The 22,702-nt window shown below is 38.1% G+C and overlaps 2 protein-coding genes, 1 long non-coding RNA gene and 1 pseudogene across 3 annotated transcripts; 1 reads left to right on the top strand and 3 right to left on the bottom strand.

Annotated features, from left to right (window-relative positions):
* Positions 1–7,954: 7,954 nt before the first annotated feature.
* LOC125192856 (uncharacterized) lies at positions 7,955–9,052 on the bottom strand. The gene is made up of 2 exons (XR_016137676.1): positions 8,838–9,052; positions 7,955–8,329 (listed from the first exon to the last, which is right to left on the bottom strand). It is a non-coding gene; the product is annotated as an uncharacterized LOC125192856 (long non-coding RNA).
* Positions 9,053–10,944: 1,892 nt separating this feature from the next.
* LOC125194942 (putative 26S proteasome non-ATPase regulatory subunit 3) lies at positions 10,945–13,575 on the bottom strand (annotated as a pseudogene).
* A 2,404-nt stretch (positions 13,576–15,979) lies between these two features.
* On the top strand, positions 15,980–19,888 carry LOC125193466 (protein ALTERED PHOSPHATE STARVATION RESPONSE 1-like). The gene is made up of 4 exons (XM_048091256.2): positions 15,980–17,586; positions 18,207–18,427; positions 18,646–18,869; positions 18,954–19,888. Exons 1-4 carry the CDS (start codon positions 16,722–16,724, stop codon positions 19,729–19,731), a joined length of 2,088 nt encoding a protein of 695 aa, XP_047947213.2. The 5' UTR covers positions 15,980–16,721; the 3' UTR covers positions 19,732–19,888.
* Positions 19,889–20,096: 208 nt separating this feature from the next.
* Positions 20,097–22,381, bottom strand: LOC125196872 (protein CHAPERONE-LIKE PROTEIN OF POR1, chloroplastic-like). Its single transcript, XM_048095532.2, has 3 exons — positions 21,960–22,381; positions 20,612–20,972; positions 20,097–20,500 (listed from the first exon to the last, which is right to left on the bottom strand). Exons 1-3 carry the CDS (start codon positions 22,275–22,277, stop codon positions 20,325–20,327), a joined length of 855 nt encoding a protein of 284 aa, XP_047951489.1. The 5' UTR covers positions 22,278–22,381; the 3' UTR covers positions 20,097–20,324.
* Between the last annotated feature and the right edge of the window lie 321 nt (positions 22,382–22,702).

Genomic DNA, 22,702 nt, shown 5'->3' with positions numbered 1-22,702 from the left:
ATCACGGTTGCCGAAGGATTATGCGTCGCTTGAAATTTTTATTTTTCTTGTTTGTTTGTTTACATAGAACATCATCTTATTTCCCGTTAAAACTGTAAATCAATAACTAATAAAGCAATATACAATAAGCAACAAGTCATAAGTCTAAAAAGTACTCCTTCTGATCCACGAGAAAAGAGCCGTATTAACAATCTCTCTCTAACTTTATCATCCCTCGTACTTTATTCTCGTCACTTTATAAATTAGATATTTATTTCTTAATCTTTTTGCCGAAAAGATATGCTTCTATTAACATGGAACGAAGGATGTATGATGTGAATCCGGGGATTCACAATCATAGGATGCAACGACATCGAGGGCCATGGGTTGATTGGGGTCCGAAAAGAAGGTGGAGATATGGCAAGGAGCCAAGCCGGATTCGGAGGTCTGACTCAAATCAGAATTTGCCTATCAAGATGGTGTCCAAATGCTCTTCTAAGACGACCATTATCTTCATCGACAAAAGAGCTTCGCGTGAGTACCTTACACGCCTCAATCGGAGCTCAGATGAAGAAGTTATGGCCGTTTGACGAAAGTCGCACAGAGCTGCCAAAAATGCCCGGCGACAGAGAAAACGCCCGGGAAAGGCCCCAAAACGCCCGGGCCGGGCGTTTTGCCCGAAAATGCCATTTTTCAAGCTCTTAAAGACTATTTTCCCTATTACTTTTGTTTTAGTATAAATACTCTTTTGTAGGGTTTTCATTCTCAGCTTTTGAATATTTGTAAGAGACAATTTCTCCATATTTGAGAGCTCACCTTCTTCATCTTTTGAAGACTTATCAAATTCCTTCGGGTTGCATCTGGCTAAGGTTGATTGTAAAGGTATGCTTGCTAGTTCTTGTGTTGCTAGTTTGTGGAGCCATTAGGTGTTTGTATGTGAAAGTGCCTTTGGGATTTCTTTCTTGTTCTTCACCTAAATCATAACACTAATCCATCCTCTATTCTTTTATCCATTTTTCTTGTTCCATTTCTTAGTTTATCTAGTTTATTTGTTGGGTTTATTTACAAGAATAAGTCCGGGGCAAATTCATGAGTCTTCAATATATAAGATTCACATTATTTGATATCAAGAGCTATTGGTTCTTGTTCTTGTAAGAAAAGAAAAAAAAAATTCCCAAAGGGTGAAAATTGTTAGAAAATTTGTCAAAAAAAAAAGAAAGAAGAGAGATCTCAAGTTCTATCCATGGGCTTTAGCTATAAATTGATAAATGTGTTCTTGGGTACGTCAATTTGATTGTCTAAAAGTTGTAGGCCAAAATTTCATCAATTGTTTGGTCTATTGTTGTTGGTTGAAATTGTGCACACAAAGTGTTTGTTGAATTGTTCCATTGGCCTAGTACCTTGCTTTCACTATATCTCGTGGCTTCTAGAACTAGTAATTACTTGCCTAGTTGCATAGCTTGTTTGTGATTTGTGCTACCCTTGTGGATTAACATCTTTGAGAGAAAGTGAGGGAGAGTATCCTAGCCACCAAAATTTCTAAGCCCTTCGAGTGACATTGGGTGTGAGTTTGGGGAAAGAGGATTTTACAATATGGGAAGTGAGCTCCTCACTAAATTCTCCATTCTTGGGTGTGTGTGTTGTTTGTGTTACTAACAAAAAGGGACTTGTCCCTAGTCTTGTCCAATTTGTTTTGTAGGTACTTGAAATGGTGAACTCTAGGCATAACTCGCCTCATCATCCGATGGTACTATCAAATAGATGTTCTCCTCAATCATGAAGGAGATGCACAAGGTGCAGGGTATTGTGAATGCTATGCAAGGAGGATTTACGGCGTATCATGAGGATATAAGCCACCTTAGAGATAGAGTTAGACATAACCATTCCATGGCACCTAGTGACCGAGAGAGACATGGTAGGAGTGGCTACAAGTCAAGGTACCATGAGGATGGACTTGATAAAGGGAGTAGAAGGGAACAAGCTCCAAAGTTCCATCGAGAGTCTCACTCTAGGTGGATGAGGGATCATGATCGTCATAAGGTGCATGAGTGGTTAATAGAGGAGGAAGTCTCAAGTAACGCAAGGATGAGCTCAAGCCCTCGACATGGTGGTGGAGACACAAGCCGAAGAAGCATCCCACCAAAGAAGGTGGACCTATCTCATCCTAGCTATCACACGAAGGTTTCGTCGTGGTTATCATCCAACTTCACTCCTTCAAAGAGCTTGATTCAAAATAAGTGTGGCGACGTTAACCACATTGTTAAAAAGCATGTCAAGCATAGGGTGGATTTTGTTGCCGGTGATGATGAAGAAGAGTCCTCCACAGCCATACATGAAGAAGACGCACGCCCAACTTTAAATGATGGCGTGTCTAGCATAGTGGAAGCCGGAAACGAGTGTGAGCCATTAAAAGCCCTTCCAGTCTTGAGCATGAAAATGAAGCCAAATGATATTGCAAAAGTAAATGAGCCTTTAATGAATGATCAAGAGAGAGAAGAAAATATAGAGTGTGAGAAAAGGCAAAAATGTGAGATGCAAAAGTCAAGAGAGAATGGTGAGGGTGAGTGTGAATCAAACCTTTTAAGAGAGAAAAACCACAAGCATGTGAGAAAAAAAGGTTGCTTGTTAGATTCTAAGATCACCCATGGGTAGGCTCTAAATCACCCTATCCTTTTTTCCCTTGGTGAGAAGAGCGACACTTATTTCACTAACTCTTTCGATTTGTCTTTCATCTTTGATGACTTTGTGATGCAGAAATTGAAAGGTTTGGAATGTGAACCCCGAGTTGAGGAGGCACCGAGTAACTTTTTACCAGTAATGAACTCATGTGAACAAGGCCAAGTTGAACCGCTCCTTATCCAAGGTGTACTTGATCGGGATTTGAGGACAAATCCTTCAAAAGAAGGAGGGGATGATGTGAATCCGGGTGTCCTAGGGAAGAATCGAAGAACCGGATTTGAGGACAAATCCTTTCACAAAGAAGGAGAGGATGATGTGAATCCGGGGATTCACAATCATAGTATGCAACGACATCGAGGGCCATGGGTTGATTGGGGTCCGAAAAGAAGGTGGAGATATGGCAAGGAGCCAAGCCGGATTCAGAGGTCTGACTCAAATCAGAATTTGCCTATCAAGATGGTGTCCAAATGTTCTTCTAAGACAACCATTATCTTCATCGAAAAAAGAGCTTCGCGTGAGTACCTTACACGCCTCAATCGGAGCTCAGATGAAGAAGTTATGGTCGTTTGACGAAAGTCGCACAGAGCTGCCAAAAATGCCCCGCGACAGAGAAAACGCCCTGGAAAGGCCCCAAAACGTCCGGGCCGGGCGTTTTGCCCGAAAATGCCATTTTTCAAGCTCTTAAAGACGATTTTTCCTATTACTTTTGTTTTAGTATAAATACTCTTTTGTGGGGAATGAAAATTCATTCTCAGCTTTTGAATATTTGTAAGAGACAATTTCTCCATATTTGAGAGCTCACCTTCTTCATCTTTTGAAGACTTATCAAATTCCTTCGGGTTGCATTCGATCTTTTGCCAGGCTAAGGTTGATTTTAAAGGTATGCTTGCTAGTTCTTGTGTTGCTAGTTTGTGGAGCCATTAGGTGTTTGTATGTGAAAGTGCCTTTGGGATTTCTTTCTTGTTCTTCACCTAAATCATAACACTAATCCATCATCAATCCTTTTATCCATTTTTCTTGTTCCATTTCTTGGTTTATCTTGTTTATTTGTTGGGTTTATTTACAAGAATAAATTCGGAGCAAATTCATGAGTCTTCAATCTATAAGCAATATACAATAAGCAACAAGCGATAAGTCTAAAAAGTACTCCTTCTGATCCACGAGAAAAGAGTCGTATTAACAATCTCTCTCTAACTTTATCATCCCTCGTACTTTATTCTCGTCACTTTATAAATTAGATATTTATTTCTTAATCTTTTTGCCGAAAAGATATGCTTCTATTAACATGGAATGAAGGATGTACTATTTATAATAAACGATTAAAGTATGAAGTTCAATAGATACACATAGTATCAGGTTTTGTAGTGAGTTTGTAATAAAAGATTGTACTCCCTCCGTTCCTTGTTAATAGAGACGCTTCTTTTCGGCATGGAGATTAAAAATAATGTGTTAAGTGGATAGTGATAAAGTAAGAGAGAATAAAGTAAGAGAAATGAAGAGAAAATAAAAATAAAAGAGAGGGTTACTTTTTGCTAAAAATATAAATGACTTAATTATCTTCGAACTTCCCAAAATAGAAAATGTTTCAATTAACATGGAATTGAGAAAGTAGATTTTCTCTTTAGAAGTATCAATAGTATAACTCGATTGGTGAGATAGTTAGGACATCATGAGTTGCTTCACCATCTCTTGCATCAATGTAAAATCCTTCCCAGTTTCATTATTTGCTTTCAATCAAGCTCAAGAAGGTGCAGTGCGGACACATGTGATGTTGTCTATGTTTCCGTAAGCCGTGTGACTTGCCAATGGTCTAGGTACATGCACTTTCTGTTGAAATAGAAAAATAAAAATGTAACTAGTATTTCCTCCTTTCGCAAATAGGAGTCTCATTTCTTTACGGCATGAATTTTAAGAAATGTTAAGAAAAGTGAGTGGAAGAAAATTAGTGGAATAAGAGTTTCACTTGTATATATTAGTTTTAAATGATATATGAGTAGAATGAGTTAGTAGAATGTGACACATTTTTATCATTTATGGTAATTATGAACCGGGACCTCTTTACTATATATGGCACGTCTTTACAATTACACCCATTCCTACAAGGCTATAAGCCTATAACTATGATTAATATATACTACTACTTCATTTTTAGTATTCTGACAAAAAAATTGAATTATTTATGCAAATATATTTAAATATTATATTTCACTCTATGCTATAAATATTAATGATGCAAATTCATTATTGTTAATAACTTATGACTAAAATTTTGCTATAAATATTAACAATGCAAATTTATTTTTTATTAATGACTAAATATGTTGGAATCAACTTTATAAATATATTATTACTAATATATTCTATGTGAGAGAATGGATCGGTGAGGTGGGGCCATGGAGGTAGTGGTGTTTGAACAAAATGAATTAGTGCCGTTGAGGGGGAATTTTATGGCTTAAAGTATATTAAAAAAAATTATATTATATTAAAATAAAAGAAAGAAATGACATTGATTTATTGATCTATAGCAATATATACTCCATTTACAAAGAATATTGTTCAATAAAAGAAAAAAAATGACATTGTAGATGTTGTTTATTTTATATAAGTTGATTTATTGATCTATAAAAATATATACTCCATTTAATACTATTTGAAATTATTTGATTAGAATATATATTTAATGGACTTATGAGAATTAATACAAATAAATAGAGAAATAAAACTTAAAACCCATTTTACAGCTTTTTTAAAGAAAAAAACCCATTTTACGGTTGGAAACTAAGATACTCCTTCCGTCCCATTCAAGATGGTCACCTATCCTTTTCTGTTTGATCCAATCAAGATGGTCACTTTCCAATTTTGGAAATAACCTCATCTCTCCTCTCTCCTAATTAAAATATTCAAATACATTTTTTCTCTCTACTTTATTTCACCTAACAATACTTCATAAAATTCTGTGCCACTCAAGAATGTGACCATCTTGAGTGGGAAATATTTAATCTTTCAAAATTGTGCCGGCATGGAGTATCTTTTTTGATGCATTGTAAGTTGTAACTATGTAAATATTGGGAAGAACAACAATGATGACATATCCATTCTCTCTCCCCAGTCTTCACCTTGCGCCAAACCCATTTTCATTTCTCTCTCTTTGGCAAAAAAATTGAAAGGCTTCTTCCTTCTCCATTCTCGACAACGCCTTCCCACGTCTCCCTTCCTCAGTTCCTTCTTTTCTCTCATCTCACATTGCATGAGGCGGGGGCGGAGACGCAAACGCCGTAGGGTTGGAGGCTGATGAAATGAACAGGTAATGCTATTGTGGTTATTGCAGCCACATAAAATGTTGTGAGGAGAGTCGTATCTATTTTGTACTCCCTCTGTCCCATTAAAAATGCAACGTTTTCCTTTTTTTGGTTGTCCCATTAAAAATAAAACGTTTCCTTAAATGGAAACAACTTTATCTCTACTTTTTCATCTCTCTTACTTTACTCTCTCTTCATTAACTCACAAAACAACACTACATAAAATCCCGTGCCGATTCTCAAATGTTGCATTTTAAGTAGGACGAAGGGAGTATTTATTTATGCATAGTATACATAATAGATAGAATCATAAATAAACACATATAAAAAGAAATAACAAACTAAAAAATAAATAAAGAGTTAAAAATAATAAAGGGTTAAGCAATGTAAAAAAGAAAAATGTTAATAATATTCACATACCTTAAATATCTGCAAAATATAAATTGACAAGATAAGCAAAGAGATATTAAAAAAAAAATACAAAGATGAACAAAGATATGAAAGAGGAGAGAGAGAGAGAGAGAGAGAGAGAGAGAGAGAGAGAGAGAGAGAGAGAGAGAGAGAGAGAGAGAGAGAGAGAGAGAGAGAGAGAGAGAGAGAGAGAGAGAGAGAGAGAGAGAGAGAGAGAGAGAGAGAGAGAGAGAGAGGAGGAGAGAGAGAGAGAGAGAGAGAGAGAGAGAGAGAGAGAGAGAGAGAGAGAGAGAGAGAGAGAGAGAGAGAGAGAGAGAGAGAGAGAGAGAGAGAGAGAGAGAGAGAGAGAGAGAGGAACCTGTCATTTATGAATATGTGTTGTTGCAACTGATATTTATAGAGCAACTTTCTAAATAACTCTTGGGTTTTAAATTTTATTTTTTATTTTTTTTGGCTCTAAAATGAACACATCCCCCCTCCCTAGCTCCAAGAAACCCCTCCATTTTGGAGAGGGGAAAACCCACATTAAATTTGGAAGGGAAAACCCACATTTTTCTTGGGAGGAAAAACCTACATTTTTTTAGGGTGGGAAAACATTGTTATGCTATTGGTTTCATATGCATACAAAATGGCTTTTGTGTGTGTGTGTGTGTGTGTGTGTGTGTGTATATGTATATATATATATATATGTATATATATATATATGGGTGCGTTAGGCTCCTTTGCACATATATATATATATATATATATATAGGGGCATGTTAGGGTGCCACCACCCCTTAAAATAACACCATACCACCATTTCTAGCCAATCATTTGTACACGTGGACGAATAATAAGCTGTCACGTGGCAAAAAAAAAAAAAAATTTCTTGAAAAAGACGGGCAGCAATCTGCTGTTCTTTAAACAACAATTTTTCTTGAACAACAATATCCAACACACTATACAACAATCTATAGATTGCTGTCTACCGTATTGAATATTGCTGTGTAGCGTTAATAATATTGCTGTATAAGCGTTGTCACGTTGTCATTTTAAAAGGAGTTGTCATTTTAACACAAACCTATATATATATATATATATATATAGGAGTGTTATCAAATACAAACCCCATATAATACAAACTATACAAACTTTAATCCTATCAACTAATTGTAATTAATCAACGGTATGTATTATACACATTTTTTGATGTCAACAGCTAATGCAATTGCTGTCAACAGGGGTGTAAATGGAAATCAAATTGGAGTTCAATTACAATTCAGTTACAATCGTTCTAATTTCACTCCCTACCATATTACTAACAAAAATATTATGAGCATTATCTAGACAACATATTCTCTCCAGATTAATCGTTCCTAAGTTCACTCCTTAATTTTTTTCCAGCGTAAGCTCAACGGACACGTTTTGCAGATGTCTTATGAAACTCAAGGTATTTTTTTGGCTAAGTTGAATAATAGATGTATCATAATGACGAAACCAACGAAGAGTATGTTGATTTTTTTTTTTTTTTTTATCAAATCTTCAATTTCAGTTTTTCTTTTTTTTTTTTCCGCATAAAATCAGATCCATGTATAAGAACACCATGACCAATAATGCTGATATCCACCAAATGTATGTTCCTCAAAAAAATCGAAACAGCAAGTAGTTGCAATGAAATGACTATCTCAAACTGATAAGTAATGCCGACATCTTTCTCACTCCACACATGATTGTTTCCATCCTCCAAGGCTCTCCTCTTCAACCTCGTCTCCTCTGTGAGGGCGACTCTAACCTCTCCGCGGTACTCCTCATCTTTGACAACATGGTACGCCATGGGAGGAAGGCTATCATCAACAGACAGTGGCTGGAGAGGAATTGTCAACAACCCAAGCAATGTCACCATACACAGCCACCCCAGCAATGTCAATATGTAATGTCAATAAGAACACAAATAAAATTCCATACATATGTCAACGCAGCTGCAAAACACAACACCACACCGCCATGTCAATATCCCCACGAAAAATCCAACAAAAATGAACACGGAAATCGCAAACAGAGACTTAGAACAATGTCAACAACCCAAACAATGTCAATATGAACAACAAATGTCACCATACACAACAACCCCAACAATGTCAATACGAACAACCCAAGCAGTGTTCCTAGCAGCTTACAAGGTAATACACTGAAATTTGATGTTAACGTCACCATAGTTCTACCCTTACAAATTGAGCATAAAAGCAAACTTAACGCAGCTCCACCAAATTATCCAAAACTTATGAATTCTGTAAATCCAAAACTTATCAACACTTATTATCAAACTTATGAAACGTGTGCTAGGTTTTTGGCCAATAAAACCAACAAAAGAACGAAATTAAATGTCAATAAAGAGTGGAAAAAAAATTGGCAGGAAAATCGAACAAATACCAGGAGTACAAATGTCAATACGTTTGAAAACTAGGTTTTTTTCGCTGGAAATCTCACCTTCAGACGACTCCTCCGAAGCTTGGCCACGTCGTCGGACAGAACTCATGAGGCTTGGCCACAGCGGCAGACGATTCGCTTCAACACCGACGAGGATTCGATTATTCTGCAGCAGCCACAAAGGAGTACCGTCGACTAATTACAGAGGAACTAAGAAGGCGAGAATTTGGAATTGGCGGAAAGAAGAGAGATAAAATGTGAATTGGGGGAGGAGATGAAACGTGAAGGGGGGAGAGATGAAATGACGCAATTATCGGGATTGCATAATCTCAACGTAATTAATGATTTTGGTTGATTATTTTATTCTCTAAATTACCCTTTATTGACAGATTTGTAGGAAATGTTGACATTAGAAAAATCTCATATATTAGCCGTTGATTAATTGTATTAAGTGGGTAGGATTAAAGTTTGTAGAGTTTGTATTATAGAGGGTTTGTAGATTATTATGACCCTATATATATATATATATATATATATATATATATATATGGGTGCGTTAGGCTCCTTTGCACCCTAAGTGTCCTATTTCCTTCTTAATCTCAGCCCTTGGATCCTTAAATTGGATGGTTGTGATCAATGCATTATTAGTCTATAATGTTGCATTATTAGCCGTTGTGCATTATTAGAATGAAAATGTGCATTATTAGTCTATAATGTTGCATTATTAGCCGCTGTGCATTATTAGAATGAAAATGTGCATTATTAAATGACACGTGGCATTAATCTAACCGTCAGATGATAAAATCGTAGGGCTAGGATTAAGAAGAAAAAAGGACAAAAGATATGAAAAGGATTTGAATACATCCCTATATATATATATATATATATATAGGGATGTATTCAAGTCAGAACGCTAAGTATAAGTAAAACTCAAAACACTTGCAGTCCATTGGATCTTATGATCTAACGGTTAGATTAATGCCACGTGTCATCTAATGATGTAGAATTTTAGACTAATAATGTAGCTCGGATAATAATGTAGCATTTTAGTTTATTAATGTACAGTTTTAGTCTTACAATGTACATTTCTAGTCTAATAATGTACCTCGGCTAATAATGTAGATTTTTAGTATGATAATGTAACTAATCACAACCATCCAATCTAATGATCCAAGGGCTGTGATTAGTGCTGTGTTTTACACTAAGATGCTGTAAGGACCCTAACACACCCCTATATATATATATATATATGATGTAATGTATATATATATCTGGTTGATTATATGTTTAGTCAGCTTTATAACTAAAAACGATGATATTAATTGCTGGTTTTAATACATGAAGATGGTGGGGTCATTTTAACTATTGTTCAAAGTATGCTAGTGAGAGGTGGCTGATACAATTTGTAAAATTCCCTCCAAAACTGAAATTTGAAATTAGGTGGGAAGTCCCTTAAAATTCCCCCCCAAAAAACCGAGCTTTTATGTATAGTATAGATTATGCATTAAAACTCGTGCTCAACCAAGAGGGCTCTTGTTGGATGGGAGTATTAGATTTATAATAAAATATGAATGAAATAAGTAGTGGAATATGGGGTCCACTGCTAAAACTGTACTCCCTCCGTCCCAAGATAATCGAAGCACTTCTTTTGAGCACGAGATTTAAGGAATTGATATTTAAAGAGTCAAAGTAAAGAGAGTAAAGTATGAGAGAGAGAAAAGTAGAGAAGTAAAGTAAGAACAAAATAGGTGGATAATAAAGTAAGAGAGATGATTTTTAGCTAAAAAGTGAAATGACTCACTTATAGTGGCAAATGCCTAAAAGGAATATGACTCGCTTATCTTGAGACAAAGGGAGTAGTAAAAAGGAATATGACTCGCTTAGTTTTAAAGGATGGGTGGTCTTGAAAGATTTAGGCCCCTAAAGCTGAGATATTTTTAATTCGGAGGGTGAGAGAGATCAAGATTCAAGATCCAAACAAAATACTCTGGATATCCTGATTTTTCTTCCCAATTAAAACATATAGAGCCACAACAGAAAATTCATAGTACACCAGAATGCAAAAGCTATAGGAGAGAGAGAATGTAACTGCAGAAGCCTATATAACTTTGTCGCCCAATATTCGACAATTCGGGGAAAAAAATCCCATTCGGCAATGATATGCCCCTTAGAATTCAAATTCATCATCATCATCCTCAGCTATGTGTTCAGTTCTTGCTCTTGCTGCTGTCTCTCTCTCCTCTTTTCTGCACTTTCCTTCTCTTTATGGGAGTTTGGCTGGAAACTGAGGGCGCGCACAGCTTCATTGTGCATATTGAGGCAGAAGGCAATCATCGAGTTGAAAGCTTCATTTGTAGAGTAAATGTCCTCAGTCTCCCTTAATACCATCCATCCATTAGCATGATCTAAAGTGGCATCGATTGCACCATCTCTGATTGCTTTGGAAACAATGCTTTCTGTTAAAACTCTCTAAATTCTGTCCCACATCGACTTGGTGATGATCCAATCTAATCTATATAAGTGTGGATAACCCTCCCCCTTATGAGGCCTTTTAAGGGGTGAGTGGCCCATTTCTAATATGGTATCAGAGCGGGCCCAAGTCGATGATAGTTTTCTCTTTATCTCTTATCTACCTCACGAGTGGAAGACCGATGTCCTTTCCGGCCCACATCGATGATGGTTCTCTTATCTCTAGCATTGCCTACCCACGTGATGGAAGACCGATGTCCTTTCCGGCCCACACGTGAGGGGGCGTGTTAAAACTCTCTAAATTCTGTCCCACATCGACTTGGTGATGATCCAATCTAATCTATATAAGTGTGGATAACCCTCCCCCTTATGAGGCCTTTTAAGGGGTGAGTGTTAAAACTCTCTAAATTCTGTCCCACATCGACTTGGTGATGATCCAATCTAATCTATATAAGTGTGGATAACCCTCCCCCTTATGAGGCCTTTTAAGGGGTGAGTGGCCCATTTCTAATATGGTATCAGAACGGGCCCAAGTCGATGATGGTTTTCTCTTTATCTCTTATCTACCTCACGAGTGGAAGACCGATGTCCTTTCCGGCCCACATCGATGATGGTTCTCTTATCTCTAGCATTGCCTACCCACGTGATGGAAGACTGATGTCCTTTCCGGCCCACACGTGAGGGGGCGTGTTAAAACTCTCTAAATTCTGTCCCACATCGACTTGGTAATGATCCAATCTAATCTATATAAGTGTGGATAACCCTCCCCCTTATGAGGCCTTTTAAGGGGTGAGTGGCCCATTTCTAATTTTCAGCATCAGCAACAGGAATTGGAGAATCCAGTCTCAACTTCTTAGCAACGTCAACAAGTGAGATTCTCGAGTACGAGATGCTGATGTTTCGTAAGCCAGTACGAATAACATTGTGGGGTAGCCTAACTATCAAATTACTTGTTTCATCGGAGCTGAAGGTGCTTGCAAACTTCTCTGCCGCAGATTTGAATACCTCCAAATCTCCAACATGAACGGCCTGACCACACAACAAAATATGAGAATACCATATATATGTGGTATGACACATTATCTAAATATTCGATGATAATGGTTGTAGATGCATATTTGTGTGGGCAAAGTACCAGAATTTAAGTGTCTTATTCAGTTATACTCACATTTGTAAGCTCAAAGTATGGTCCTTCTCCATCCCTTTCTGGATTAATATGGTTCTTTTTGGAATCTCTCCAAGTAGCAAGCGGACAATCACAACCCATTTGTTGCAACTCTGAAACCAAGGGCAGAAATAGGTGCTTTCCTCGTAGCTTGGAGAAGGGACTCTTTGGCGTCAATATATTCTAGCTGAATCATCCTGATCTTTCCAAGGTAAAACAAATACCGAGAAAACTGCAGAAGATTCATAGAAGATGAGAACAATTAGATTGTAGAGGCATAACCTCCAATAAATAAAGTTATAGCTAGCTGTAGGCCAAGAACTATTAGCACCCACACCTCCCTAGACAAGTATGGCAACAAATAAGCAAAAAAATAAATAAATTACTATAATAGTAAGAGTAGTAATAACAACAAAATTCGTTGATGCATGCATGAAGAAAACCTATAGTAGCGAGAAGCATTCATCAATACTTCTTCATTTTCAATAATCACTAGAACTCGATGTTTATGTACTTCGTTCAATCTAAAAATCAAATCCTTAGCAAAATAATGGCAACCTCTTGATATTATAATAATTAATGAGTGAGACTTGAATACAGTAGAGTAAGTTGGTCAAGGCCCCTGCAACCCTACAAATATTGGCAATTCATATACCCACTGCTTTAAATTACATTTCACAAATTTTTCCAATGTTAGTTAGACATGGGTGCAGGAGATCCCTTCTAAAAAATGGACCAACATAAAGTGATCAAATAATGAGTCAAATTTACCTGCTGATTTGAGTGAGCTTCAAAAAAAGGAGCCTTCGATCTCAGTTTCTCTGCATGATCGTATAAGTTGTAATGGAGGTAATTCCTCAGTAACAGGTTCAGAAGTGTTTCCTATATTATGCAGTATGCCATCAATCCCAAAAACCACTAACGAGAATATAATCAAAGAACTATTTGTTGACAACCAACCTAGCCCAACTCATCATGGCGCAAAGTTGCAGTTCAGTGTAGAGCGAGAAGATTATTGTTATGAAATGATACTCCATTAGATGGGAGTCGTGACACAAGGTCACAACGAAAGGCACTATGATAAGTTGATCAATAAACTTCTGAAAAGAACACTGAGGCATCAGCAGCGATAAGAGCTTTCAAAAAACCATACAAGTTATACATACCCTCATAGTTCAACAAGAGTTGAGTTCATAGCTTAGAGAGTAGTGCCCTAGCTATTTAAAAGTAATCCCTAAAATCTAGCCACTCATAGTGGCCAACAATACAAGAAAACAAGTAAATGCTACCATATGGGCAAGATTAGGGAAGAATTAGCCTCAAGCTTCTTTTTCTTCCTCCCAAAAATGGACTCCAAGCCTCTTTCTCTCTCTAAAAATCACCTCCAGCAGCCAAAAGATGCATTGGAAGTCGTGTCCTAGCTATTTAAATAGTTAGGGCTGAAAAAATAGGCCCAGTAACATTTGCCCGGTCGGGCGATCTATGAAGTGCAAAACGCCCAGTCTGGCATTTTTTCTGACTCTCGACAAGGTCGCGCGTTTTTCACAGCATTGCGCAGTCTTCGTAAAATAGCCGTATCTTCTTCTACCGGGCTTCGATTCAGGCGTGCGAGGCATCCTTTCACGATGTCATCTTATTTCAGTAAGGCTTAGAAATATGCGGAATGACATTGCAACCTTTCGCGATAGGTAGTCTAGGCCTATCTGGGTTGTGAAATTCTTCATTTCCTTTATTCAAAACTGAACGTGTTACCTTAAAGTGGACGTCGCTCACAACCGGTCTACTAAAACAAAGACTTAGACTTTGTTAAGTTGCTTATACACTTAAATATGCAATAAACATCCATTAAATTTAAAACATAACAACATGACAAAAATAATTTGTTTTATTCCTTGGAAAATAAAATAAGAGTTTTTAAAGTATTCAATCACTCGAAAGGTGATTTATAGTATACAAACTCTAACAGTAGAGAAATAAAAAAAAATAACAGTGAGATTGTAGAGCGAGAATTAGATAGGTTTTACCTTTATTATCTGCATATAATGGTAAGAATTTTAAAGATAAGCAGCGAGATTGTAGAAAGAGAAATAAGAACCTGTAGTTTATGAATGTGTATTATTAGAACTGGTATTTATATAGCAACTTCTAAATAACTCTGACTTTTAATATTCCAAATTCAATTTTTTTGCTCTAAAAAAGAACCAACTTCCCTCTTATTATTTTAGCTCCAAGAACCCCCTCCATAATTTTTGTGTGGAAAACCTTGTTATACAGAAGTCAACCCATTTTGTTTTGGGGGGAAACCTAGTTAATTTTAATTGGTTTTGGCTCTATATTCAAACCAATGATGTGATATATCCATTTGATTGTATGTTTAATCCGCTTTATAATAAAGAGTTACGCTATTAACTGCTGGTTTTAATGCATGAAAGTACTTTTGTCAGGTGATAATTGTTTTATCTCTTGGTCAATATAAAAACAAAAAATGGAAAGCATCGTGAGAGAAGGCGGATAACTTTCCCTCAATTCCCCCTCTTCCCCCAAATTGCAATTTGAAATATGGCGGAAAGTTCCCCAAAATTTACTCCAAAATAAACTCAGCTTTTAAGTATAGTATAGATTGATAAAGTAAGAGAGATGAAAAGAAAAAACGTTTTAGTGAAAAATGGGTCCCACAGAAAAAAGTTTTCTAAAATGAAAAATTTCTATTTTTAGGAAACGGACCAAAATGAAAAGAATTTCTAATTTTAGGAAACGAATGAAGTAAAAAAATATCAATGTAAACAATTGGCTTTCTCCCAGATGCAGTCGACATTTGTAGCTTTTCTGCACCCCACATATCTAGCCTTGCACCCTACAAAATTTGGTGGAGTCGGCAGTCATGAATTACCGATTACGGTTTCTATTTTTACTCGGCCGATATCGGTCTGTCGAAATCGATAGACTAGTTTTGATTTAACCGCGAAGTCCCGGTTCCAGTTCCGTCTGTATTGCTGTCTGGTTAAAACCATACACCCTTAGTCAAAACCATTTATTCTAAGATATATACTCCATTTTTCCTACTTTAAGTAATACATTTTTCTTTTTTGGATTTATCATTTTAATTGACACATTTCTTAACTTGGAACATCAATATCTCTGCATTTAACTCACACATCAAAATAGCATAAAATCATGTGCCGAATATAAAAATGTTCCACTTAAATGAGACGAATGAGTATAACATAGGGAAAGGGGGCGTAAGTGTGTTTTCGACCTGGTAATGACACCCCCATTTGTTTATTGGCAGCACAAAAGCCCTAGGTATAAACTGACAGTGTCAAAATTCCGGCATTATATTCTTATAATTAGGGGATTAAGGTGTTGACAGTATATGCATGCGGGGACATAATCTATCAGTGCAATCTTGACTAGCCTTTTTAGGAACAAATTTGACTCCTCTTTTCTCTCACTAGTCAGCGCCATCTGTCTCCTTGTGACATTTATCTGATGCTCTCTCATCTCATAGGTTGTATTCCACACTCCCTTTTTTCCATATTAAATACAGTATGGACCAAAAACAAATCGTACAATAACTTACATTACAAAAGCCAGAGAAATAGTAGAATCATCTCATCCTCGAGCTCCAACCAATCTCTTTCTCTCTCTCTCTCTCCATTTTAGGCTAGGAGAGTAAAGTAACTAGGCAAGGATTACCGGCATTTTCGTTTTCTATTCTGTGCACAAAATACACCAAAACAAAGCATCAGTTTCTTCATCTTCATAGTTTTACCAGAAGTTAAGAGAGAGAGAGAGAGAGAGAGAAAGGGGAAGAAGAAGCTATCTCCTTTCTTTTACCAGATGTGCCAACTTTTACAATATTCTTGAAGTCATGAAAGTGGAAAGGAGATGGGCTACATGGGTCGCATTCTTGAAAGTTATCTTTGTTTCTTCAGACAAAATCCCTCTTTTTAAAACTCCAAATACAAAGATGGCTGTGGTTCAAATGTCTTAAATCCCAGCAAAAGTCCATAAAAAAACCAATCTTGCCAGCCCCTCCACTTTTTTTAAAATTTTTTCAGCTCAAGAAACAACCTTTTTCTGTATGTAGCAAGCCCTTTGTTAAGAGTTATCTTTGTTTCTTCAGACAAAATCCCTCTTTCTCCAAATACAAAGATGGCTGTGGTTCAAATGTCTTAAGTCCTAGCAAAAGTTCATAAAAAACCAAATCTTGCCAGCCCCACCACTTTTTTTTTTCAAAATTTTCACTTCAACAGACAACCTTTTTCTGTATGTAGCAAGCCCTTTGTTTAGGGGAGAGAGACAAAAAAATGGGATGCGTAGCATCAAGGCTACAAGAAGAAGAAGAGGTAGTCTCAATTTGTAGAGAGAGAAAGAAGCAGCTCAAGCTGGCTGTAGAGAGAAGGTATGCTCTAGCGGATGCTCACTACAGATACTGCAAATCTCTCTCTGGTGTCTCAGCAGCCATAAATCTCTTTGTCACACGCCATTCTTCACCAAATGCACCTTACTGTATCGCATTCCCGCCTCACTCTCCCACAAAAGAGAAAAAGGTTGCTTCAAACCCTCTATTTCTCCAGCAAAAACCCTCTGAGCCCACAAAGGAGACCATTGCATGTGAGTCTTGCAGTTCCTCAATCAGCTCTGTTTCTTGTGAGGAGGAGAGAGAGGGAATGAGAGAGAAACAAGAAGAAGGGAACATCTGTGGCTACTTCTACATGGACATGCCTCAGCCTCAGCCTCAGCCTCAGCCTCAGCTTCAAACAACAATGGCTTCACCACAGGGAGATTTTGGGTGGGATTTCTTCAACCCTTTCAACAATGTGGTAAGGCCAGAAATGATTCATGCCTACAACAGGATGTCTGAGGAGGAGGTGAGGGCTGTGAGGGAGCAAGAGGGCATCCCTGACCTTGAGGATGAAGACGGAGAGAGAGGAGGGGAAACAGCCAGCGTGAAAGAGAATGGGGGTGAAATTGAGGCTGTGAAGGGTGTGGAGAGAGAGAGAGGACTGAGTGTTGTGGATAATCACAAACCTGTTGAAGGGAGAGAGCTGTTGGAAGCTTTGAATGATATTGAAGATCATTTCATGGTGGCTTATGATTCTGGTAAGGATGTTTCTAGAATGCTGGAATGCAACATGGTGCATTTGCAATCCAATATTGACGAGATAAAAGGTGATTTTTTTCCCTTCAATAATCAGATTGTGTGGAGGTCTCTGTGATTTATAACTACCCATCTCTCCCTCTCTTTAAATAAGGCCCTCCATCATATTTAGAGAAGATCTGCTAAACTACAGTTGTCTTTATATTAGCCAACTTTTATGAGGTATCTGCACTTGAATGATCAACAAATGTTGTTCTTATGAGTCTCCAATTCAAAATTTTCCTAATGTTTTCTTTTAATCTTCTCTAACTTTCATACACTGTAATCTTCTTCTAATCTTTTTTGCCTTTTGTTAAGGAAAAGCTCTCTAGCACTGCACAATTTACATTATAAGCAACAGTTTAATATAACTTTCTACATGATGCTCTTGTTAGTTTCTCTTCTCTGTTTCGTCTCTTATTTCGAAGACCTTACTGTCCCTTGAAATGCACTTTGCATCCCCACTTCTCCACAGTGACAAAGCCTCACTCTTTCATGATTTATGATTGAAATGCAAGATTTTGCCACTAGTTTCTGTGTCTCTCTATTACAGCTTCTTCGATGATTTATCATTTTGTAGTGATCCTTGTGTAGTTTTTAGTTTATTTTGTCACTCTGTGGCTATCACACTCAAACAGACACGTGGATGCAGAAAACTCAACAAAGTTGATCCAAGCCATCACGTGGAGGTCTGCTTCTTCACGCTCATCGTCTTGCAAGAGTTTGGTCGCGTCTAGTTCCAAGAGTTCCTCGACATGGACAGAGTTCAGCAACGATCTCTTTGATGAATATGGAGGCATGACTTCAGGAAGCCACTCACTCACCTTAGGAAGGCTCTATGCCTGGGAAAAGAAACTATACAACGAAGTTAAGGTATAAAAATCCCTTCCCTCACTTCATTAGCTACCACATTTTAGTATACATTATAACTATTCAAGAACTTGTGAAATGCTACTAGAGAAATTTTTTGATGTAGAGTTATGCTACAGTCATTTTAAGATGTGATCTATCAGTAAGAACATTGACTCTTAAACGCTAGAGCTGTATACCAATGGATTTGTTTCTATGATTCTTTCTCATCATCATTCCAGAATGGAGACAGCATACGCAAACTCTACGAGAAGAAGTGCAACCAGCTTCAAAATCAAGACGTTAGAGGAGACGAAGGGTTCACAGTCTACAAGAGCAGAGCAGCAGTCAAAGATCTCTACAGCAGGATCCTGGTGGCCATTCGCAGTGCTGAAACGATCTCTAAACAGATCGAGAAGCTGATAGAGGAAGAGCTAGAGCCACAGATACGAGAGCTACTTCAAGGGTAGGAAGAATTGGTCATGTTCCACATTAGAAAACACACCACGTTTTCCACTCCTCTCATAACTCATTCCTCTGTTCGATGCAGTATGACAGCAACATGGAAAATCATGTTGGAGTCTCATGAAATCCAGCGCAAGATCATATTTGAAGTGGCTATCTTTTCATGCCCCTCATATGGGAAGTTCTGCAACGAGACTCACCGCCTCGCGACGCTCCAGCTCGAGACCGAGCTAAGGAACTGGCGCTCGTGCTTCACGGAGTATGTATTCACCCAGAAGAGTTACGTAGAGGCCCTCTTTGGGTGGCTATCCAAGTTCGTTGCCCCCGAAGTCGAGTTCTACTCGAGAGGCCGAGCATCCGCAGTGCCATGCCGTCTGAATGGACCCCCAGTGCTCGTGCTCTGCCATGATTGGCTAGAGTTGATGAACAATCTGCCAGAGAAGGCGGTCTCTGTCGCAATCCAGGGCTGCTCGAAGGATGTGAGAGCTCTGTGGCTTCAGCAAGGAGAGGAGCTGCAGCAGAAGAGGAAAGTGGATAGTCTATCCAAGGAGTTGGATAGGAAGACCTCAGCCTTCCATAAGGCCGAGAACCGGATGCTCGAGCTCCAGTCGAGCAATGCTAGCGCAGCAGAGGCGGGCCCGCTCATCGAGGGCATGGACACACTGGACAGCCTTCGGAGACGGGTGGATTTGGAGAAGGAGAAGCACCAGAAGCTCATGCAAGAGACTGAGAGGATGACGTTGAATGGTTTTCAGACAGGTTTTTGTAGGGTTTTTGAGAGTATGACAGAATTCTCAAGGGCTACATTGGAAATGTATAACGAGTTGATGGAGGTAGAGAAGAAAGGTGGAGTGCTTGTTTAGATGCTTATTGTTGTTTGTTTGTAGGTTTGCATATTTGAAGATTCTGTCGAAGCAACTCGCTGAGACATTGTTCCTTCATGAATTTTTTGTCTTGGTCAAATGTTGCCCACACACTGCTTCATCTCGTATTTAAATGGTTTCTTTATGTCTTTATTCACATTTGTGTTTCATATTGTATTTAAACTGGTTTATTTAGGGCCGGGTCGATTGCCATGATTATTTGTGATTAAGGACATGTTTAATCTTATTTCTTGTTCAATGCATTTTTCTCAAGATATTGTCATGACAATATATCTTGCTCGCCACTGTAATGTCAAGATAAGATTGTCTCATGATTAACCAACAACGCAAGAACAGACTCTACATAAAAGTCGACAAAAAAATCATATATATTCCCTAAAGAATAAGCAAATGCTGAATCTGGTGATAACATTTTGCAACAGAATTATATTTAATGAAATAGGTTCTAAAGCATTACATTTTGTACAACATGTGTTAAAAATACACCCTAAATATGCATTGCTAGACTTTTTGGGGGATGATTATTTGTCATCCCAGGCTTGGGAGAGTACAGCTTCTCGGCCTCAATCTATTTATCTCAAGTATAAGGAGATTAAAAATTGCGAGAAGAGTACAAATTCGCTCACAATGGTAGCTGGAGATTGTATTCCCATAAGCGGGACGATGTCCACCTGCAACCAGCTCTCCACTGCTGAGCCTACAACTGCACCAGCCACGAGTCCCCCAATAGTTATCACAGTAGCCTTTCCTGCAGTAGTAAGACCCGGTTTTAGTCAGCAATAATTGTTCATTCAATATGCAAATCGGAGCCCCAAAACCCGAATCGTTATAAAAAGAAAAATTGGGCCATTTTTTTTACCTAGTTTGACATTCTTCTTGGTCATGAAGTATAAGGTTGCACCGAAGCTGGTAGCTAGAATGAGGCCAGGAACATCAACTCCAGCATATGGTGCTGTGGAAGGTGATGAAGCTCCATTTACATATGTAAAAACCATTAGAGCTCCATAGACTCCAGCTTGCACTCCTAACTCGCTAGTGGATGGTGCTTCCACAGAGACAGGTGAGCTTTTGACAGAATTCTGCAGCCATTTTGGCATTGATTCCATTTTGGGAGCACTTACTGGCTTAACATCAGCATAACGGATGCTACTGCTCACAACTTTCCCTGCTCTCCGTTGCGATAAGCTTTGCATTAGCAGCATGTCATATGCAGCTTCCACCTGTGCACGATAAGCCATTCTAATGGAAGTAAGCAATGCCAAGGCAAGAGAAAGATAGCTGAGCTATTGATGCCCCAAAAATAATCCACAGCACACAGATCGATATCAGAGTTCCAGTGGATTAGGTGATAAAATCACATAAAAATCTATATTTTTTTAAATATAATTGAACACTTAAAAGTGTTCCAAGCTTTTATTTTCCACGTAAACATTTATTCATGAAATAGGGGTAAGGTGGGTATGGCTGCCTGTCTTTGTTTTGATGAAATATCCTCATCATTGTTAAAAAATAATTCCATGCTACGTCAGGTACGACTGCCAAAAGATATACCCTTCCACCGATTGCAATCCATAAACTTCATTGAGTATCTGCTTTCATTCCTAAATGTGAATTTCGTTAAAAGACAACACAAGAACGAACTGGAGCATCGCCTAATCTCGTAATTCATTTTACAACATAAGCATAGATTCAGAAAGAAAAGAAAAGGTCCTTTCCTAGTGCCTTATTCTAATCTTGACTCCAGCACATTCATAGCTAGTCCTACTTAAGAAATTTTGTTAATCTACAACCCCAAAAAAATGCAAATTTTTTTTACGATGTAACAATAGCAGTCACAGCTAAAATTTTAATTTTGCCGCGCAGGAAAACTATCAAAGCTAAAGTAAGCCTTTCAAACACAAAAAAAATAACAGAATAATCAATGAATCCCCAATTCTCACGAAACCTAACCAATAAAAGCAAGAATTCAATTCAGCGCCTCAAGTCAAAAGGCACAACAGACAGCAGCAAAGGCTCAATTAAGCACAAAAGAATTCAAAACACCAAGAAATAGTCCAATCTGATCAACAAAACAATCTATAAACGCAGAGACTATTCCGCCGCAAAAAACAGAATGCAAGCAACAGCAATCCAACCTCAATCGGCTTCGAATTCTCCAATAATTCGAGCTAATTCTAACCACACAATTCGTGAAAAGGAGGAATAACCTGCAAAATTGCTTCCTGGTCATCTTTACAAGCCGCGAGGATCGAATTCTTCGCACGGAGAATATCATCGAACGACGCACCTTCGGAGACACCGAGCAATTTGAGAGCATTCTCGACCGACATCTCTGAGGGCGCGGAGTCGTCCGCTCGCGAGGCCAGAAGCGGCGCAGCAGCTAACATGCGCCGGGAGAACATAGCGCCCCAGGGACGCCGGCGGCACGGACTGAGAGCATTTACGGCCAGTTGCCGCCCGGTCCGATGGAAGGAGGTGGATCCGTAGATAGTGCGGTTGGGCCGTACGGATAGAGCTGTAGCCATGTGGTAGTGTATGCTAGAGAGGAATTGAGTAACGGCTGAGGCGCTATTTGGATTTTCTTTGTGGAAAGGACTAGTGTGGAAGGCAAGGAGATGACGTGGCGTTGTTTTGGAATTGTGTTGTGCGCAGCTTTCCAAGTTCTTTATCCTTCTATATTACATTATTTTTTTTTGGTAAAAGTATATACTCCCTCCGTCTTATTAAATATGCAACATTTGTTTTTTTGCACAAGATTTTATATAGTGTTATTTTGTGAGTTAATGAAAAGAGGGTAAAGTAAGAGAGAAGAAAAAGTAGAGAGAGTATTGTTTCCATTTTTAAAAACATTTCATTTTTAATGGGACAGACAAAAAAAAACGTTTCATTTCTAATGGAACAGATAAAGTATATTATTTATATACAAAGTGAAATAAAAGGTACCTGATTT

This window comes from Salvia hispanica, chromosome 4 (assembly GCF_029641045.1).
Source record: "Salvia hispanica isolate PSC_SH4W2 chromosome 4, Shi_PSC_v1, whole genome shotgun sequence".
Classification (NCBI taxonomy): domain Eukaryota; kingdom Viridiplantae; phylum Streptophyta; class Magnoliopsida; order Lamiales; family Lamiaceae; genus Salvia; species Salvia hispanica.
The sequence above is the reverse complement of the archived record's forward strand: the minus strand, read 5'-3'. Positions and strand labels throughout refer to the sequence as shown.

What these genes read in the sequence shown, in the direction of transcription:
- LOC125193466 (XM_048091256.2), top strand. Translation starts at nt 16,722, where the DNA reads ATGGGATGCGTAGCATCAAGGCTACAAGAAGAAGAAGAGGTAGTCTCA. An exon ending in CAATATTGACGAGATAAAAG is followed by an intron (nt 17,587 to 18,206) that starts GTGATTTTTTTC and finishes ACGTGGATGCAG; the next exon opens with AAAACTCAACAAAGTTGATC. An exon ending in ATACGAGAGCTACTTCAAGG is followed by an intron (nt 18,870 to 18,953) that starts GTAGGAAGAATT and finishes TGTTCGATGCAG; the next exon opens with TATGACAGCAACATGGAAAA.
- LOC125196872 (XM_048095532.2), bottom strand. Translation starts at nt 22,277, where the DNA reads ATGGCTACAGCTCTATCCGTACGGCCCAACCGCACTATCTACGGATCC. An exon ending in ACCAGGAAGCAATTTTGCAG is followed by an intron (nt 20,973 to 21,959) that starts GTTATTCCTCCT and finishes TATCGTGCACAG; the next exon opens with GTGGAAGCTGCATATGACAT. An exon ending in CAAGAAGAATGTCAAACTAG is followed by an intron (nt 20,501 to 20,611) that starts GTAAAAAAAATG and finishes TTACTACTGCAG; the next exon opens with GAAAGGCTACTGTGATAACT.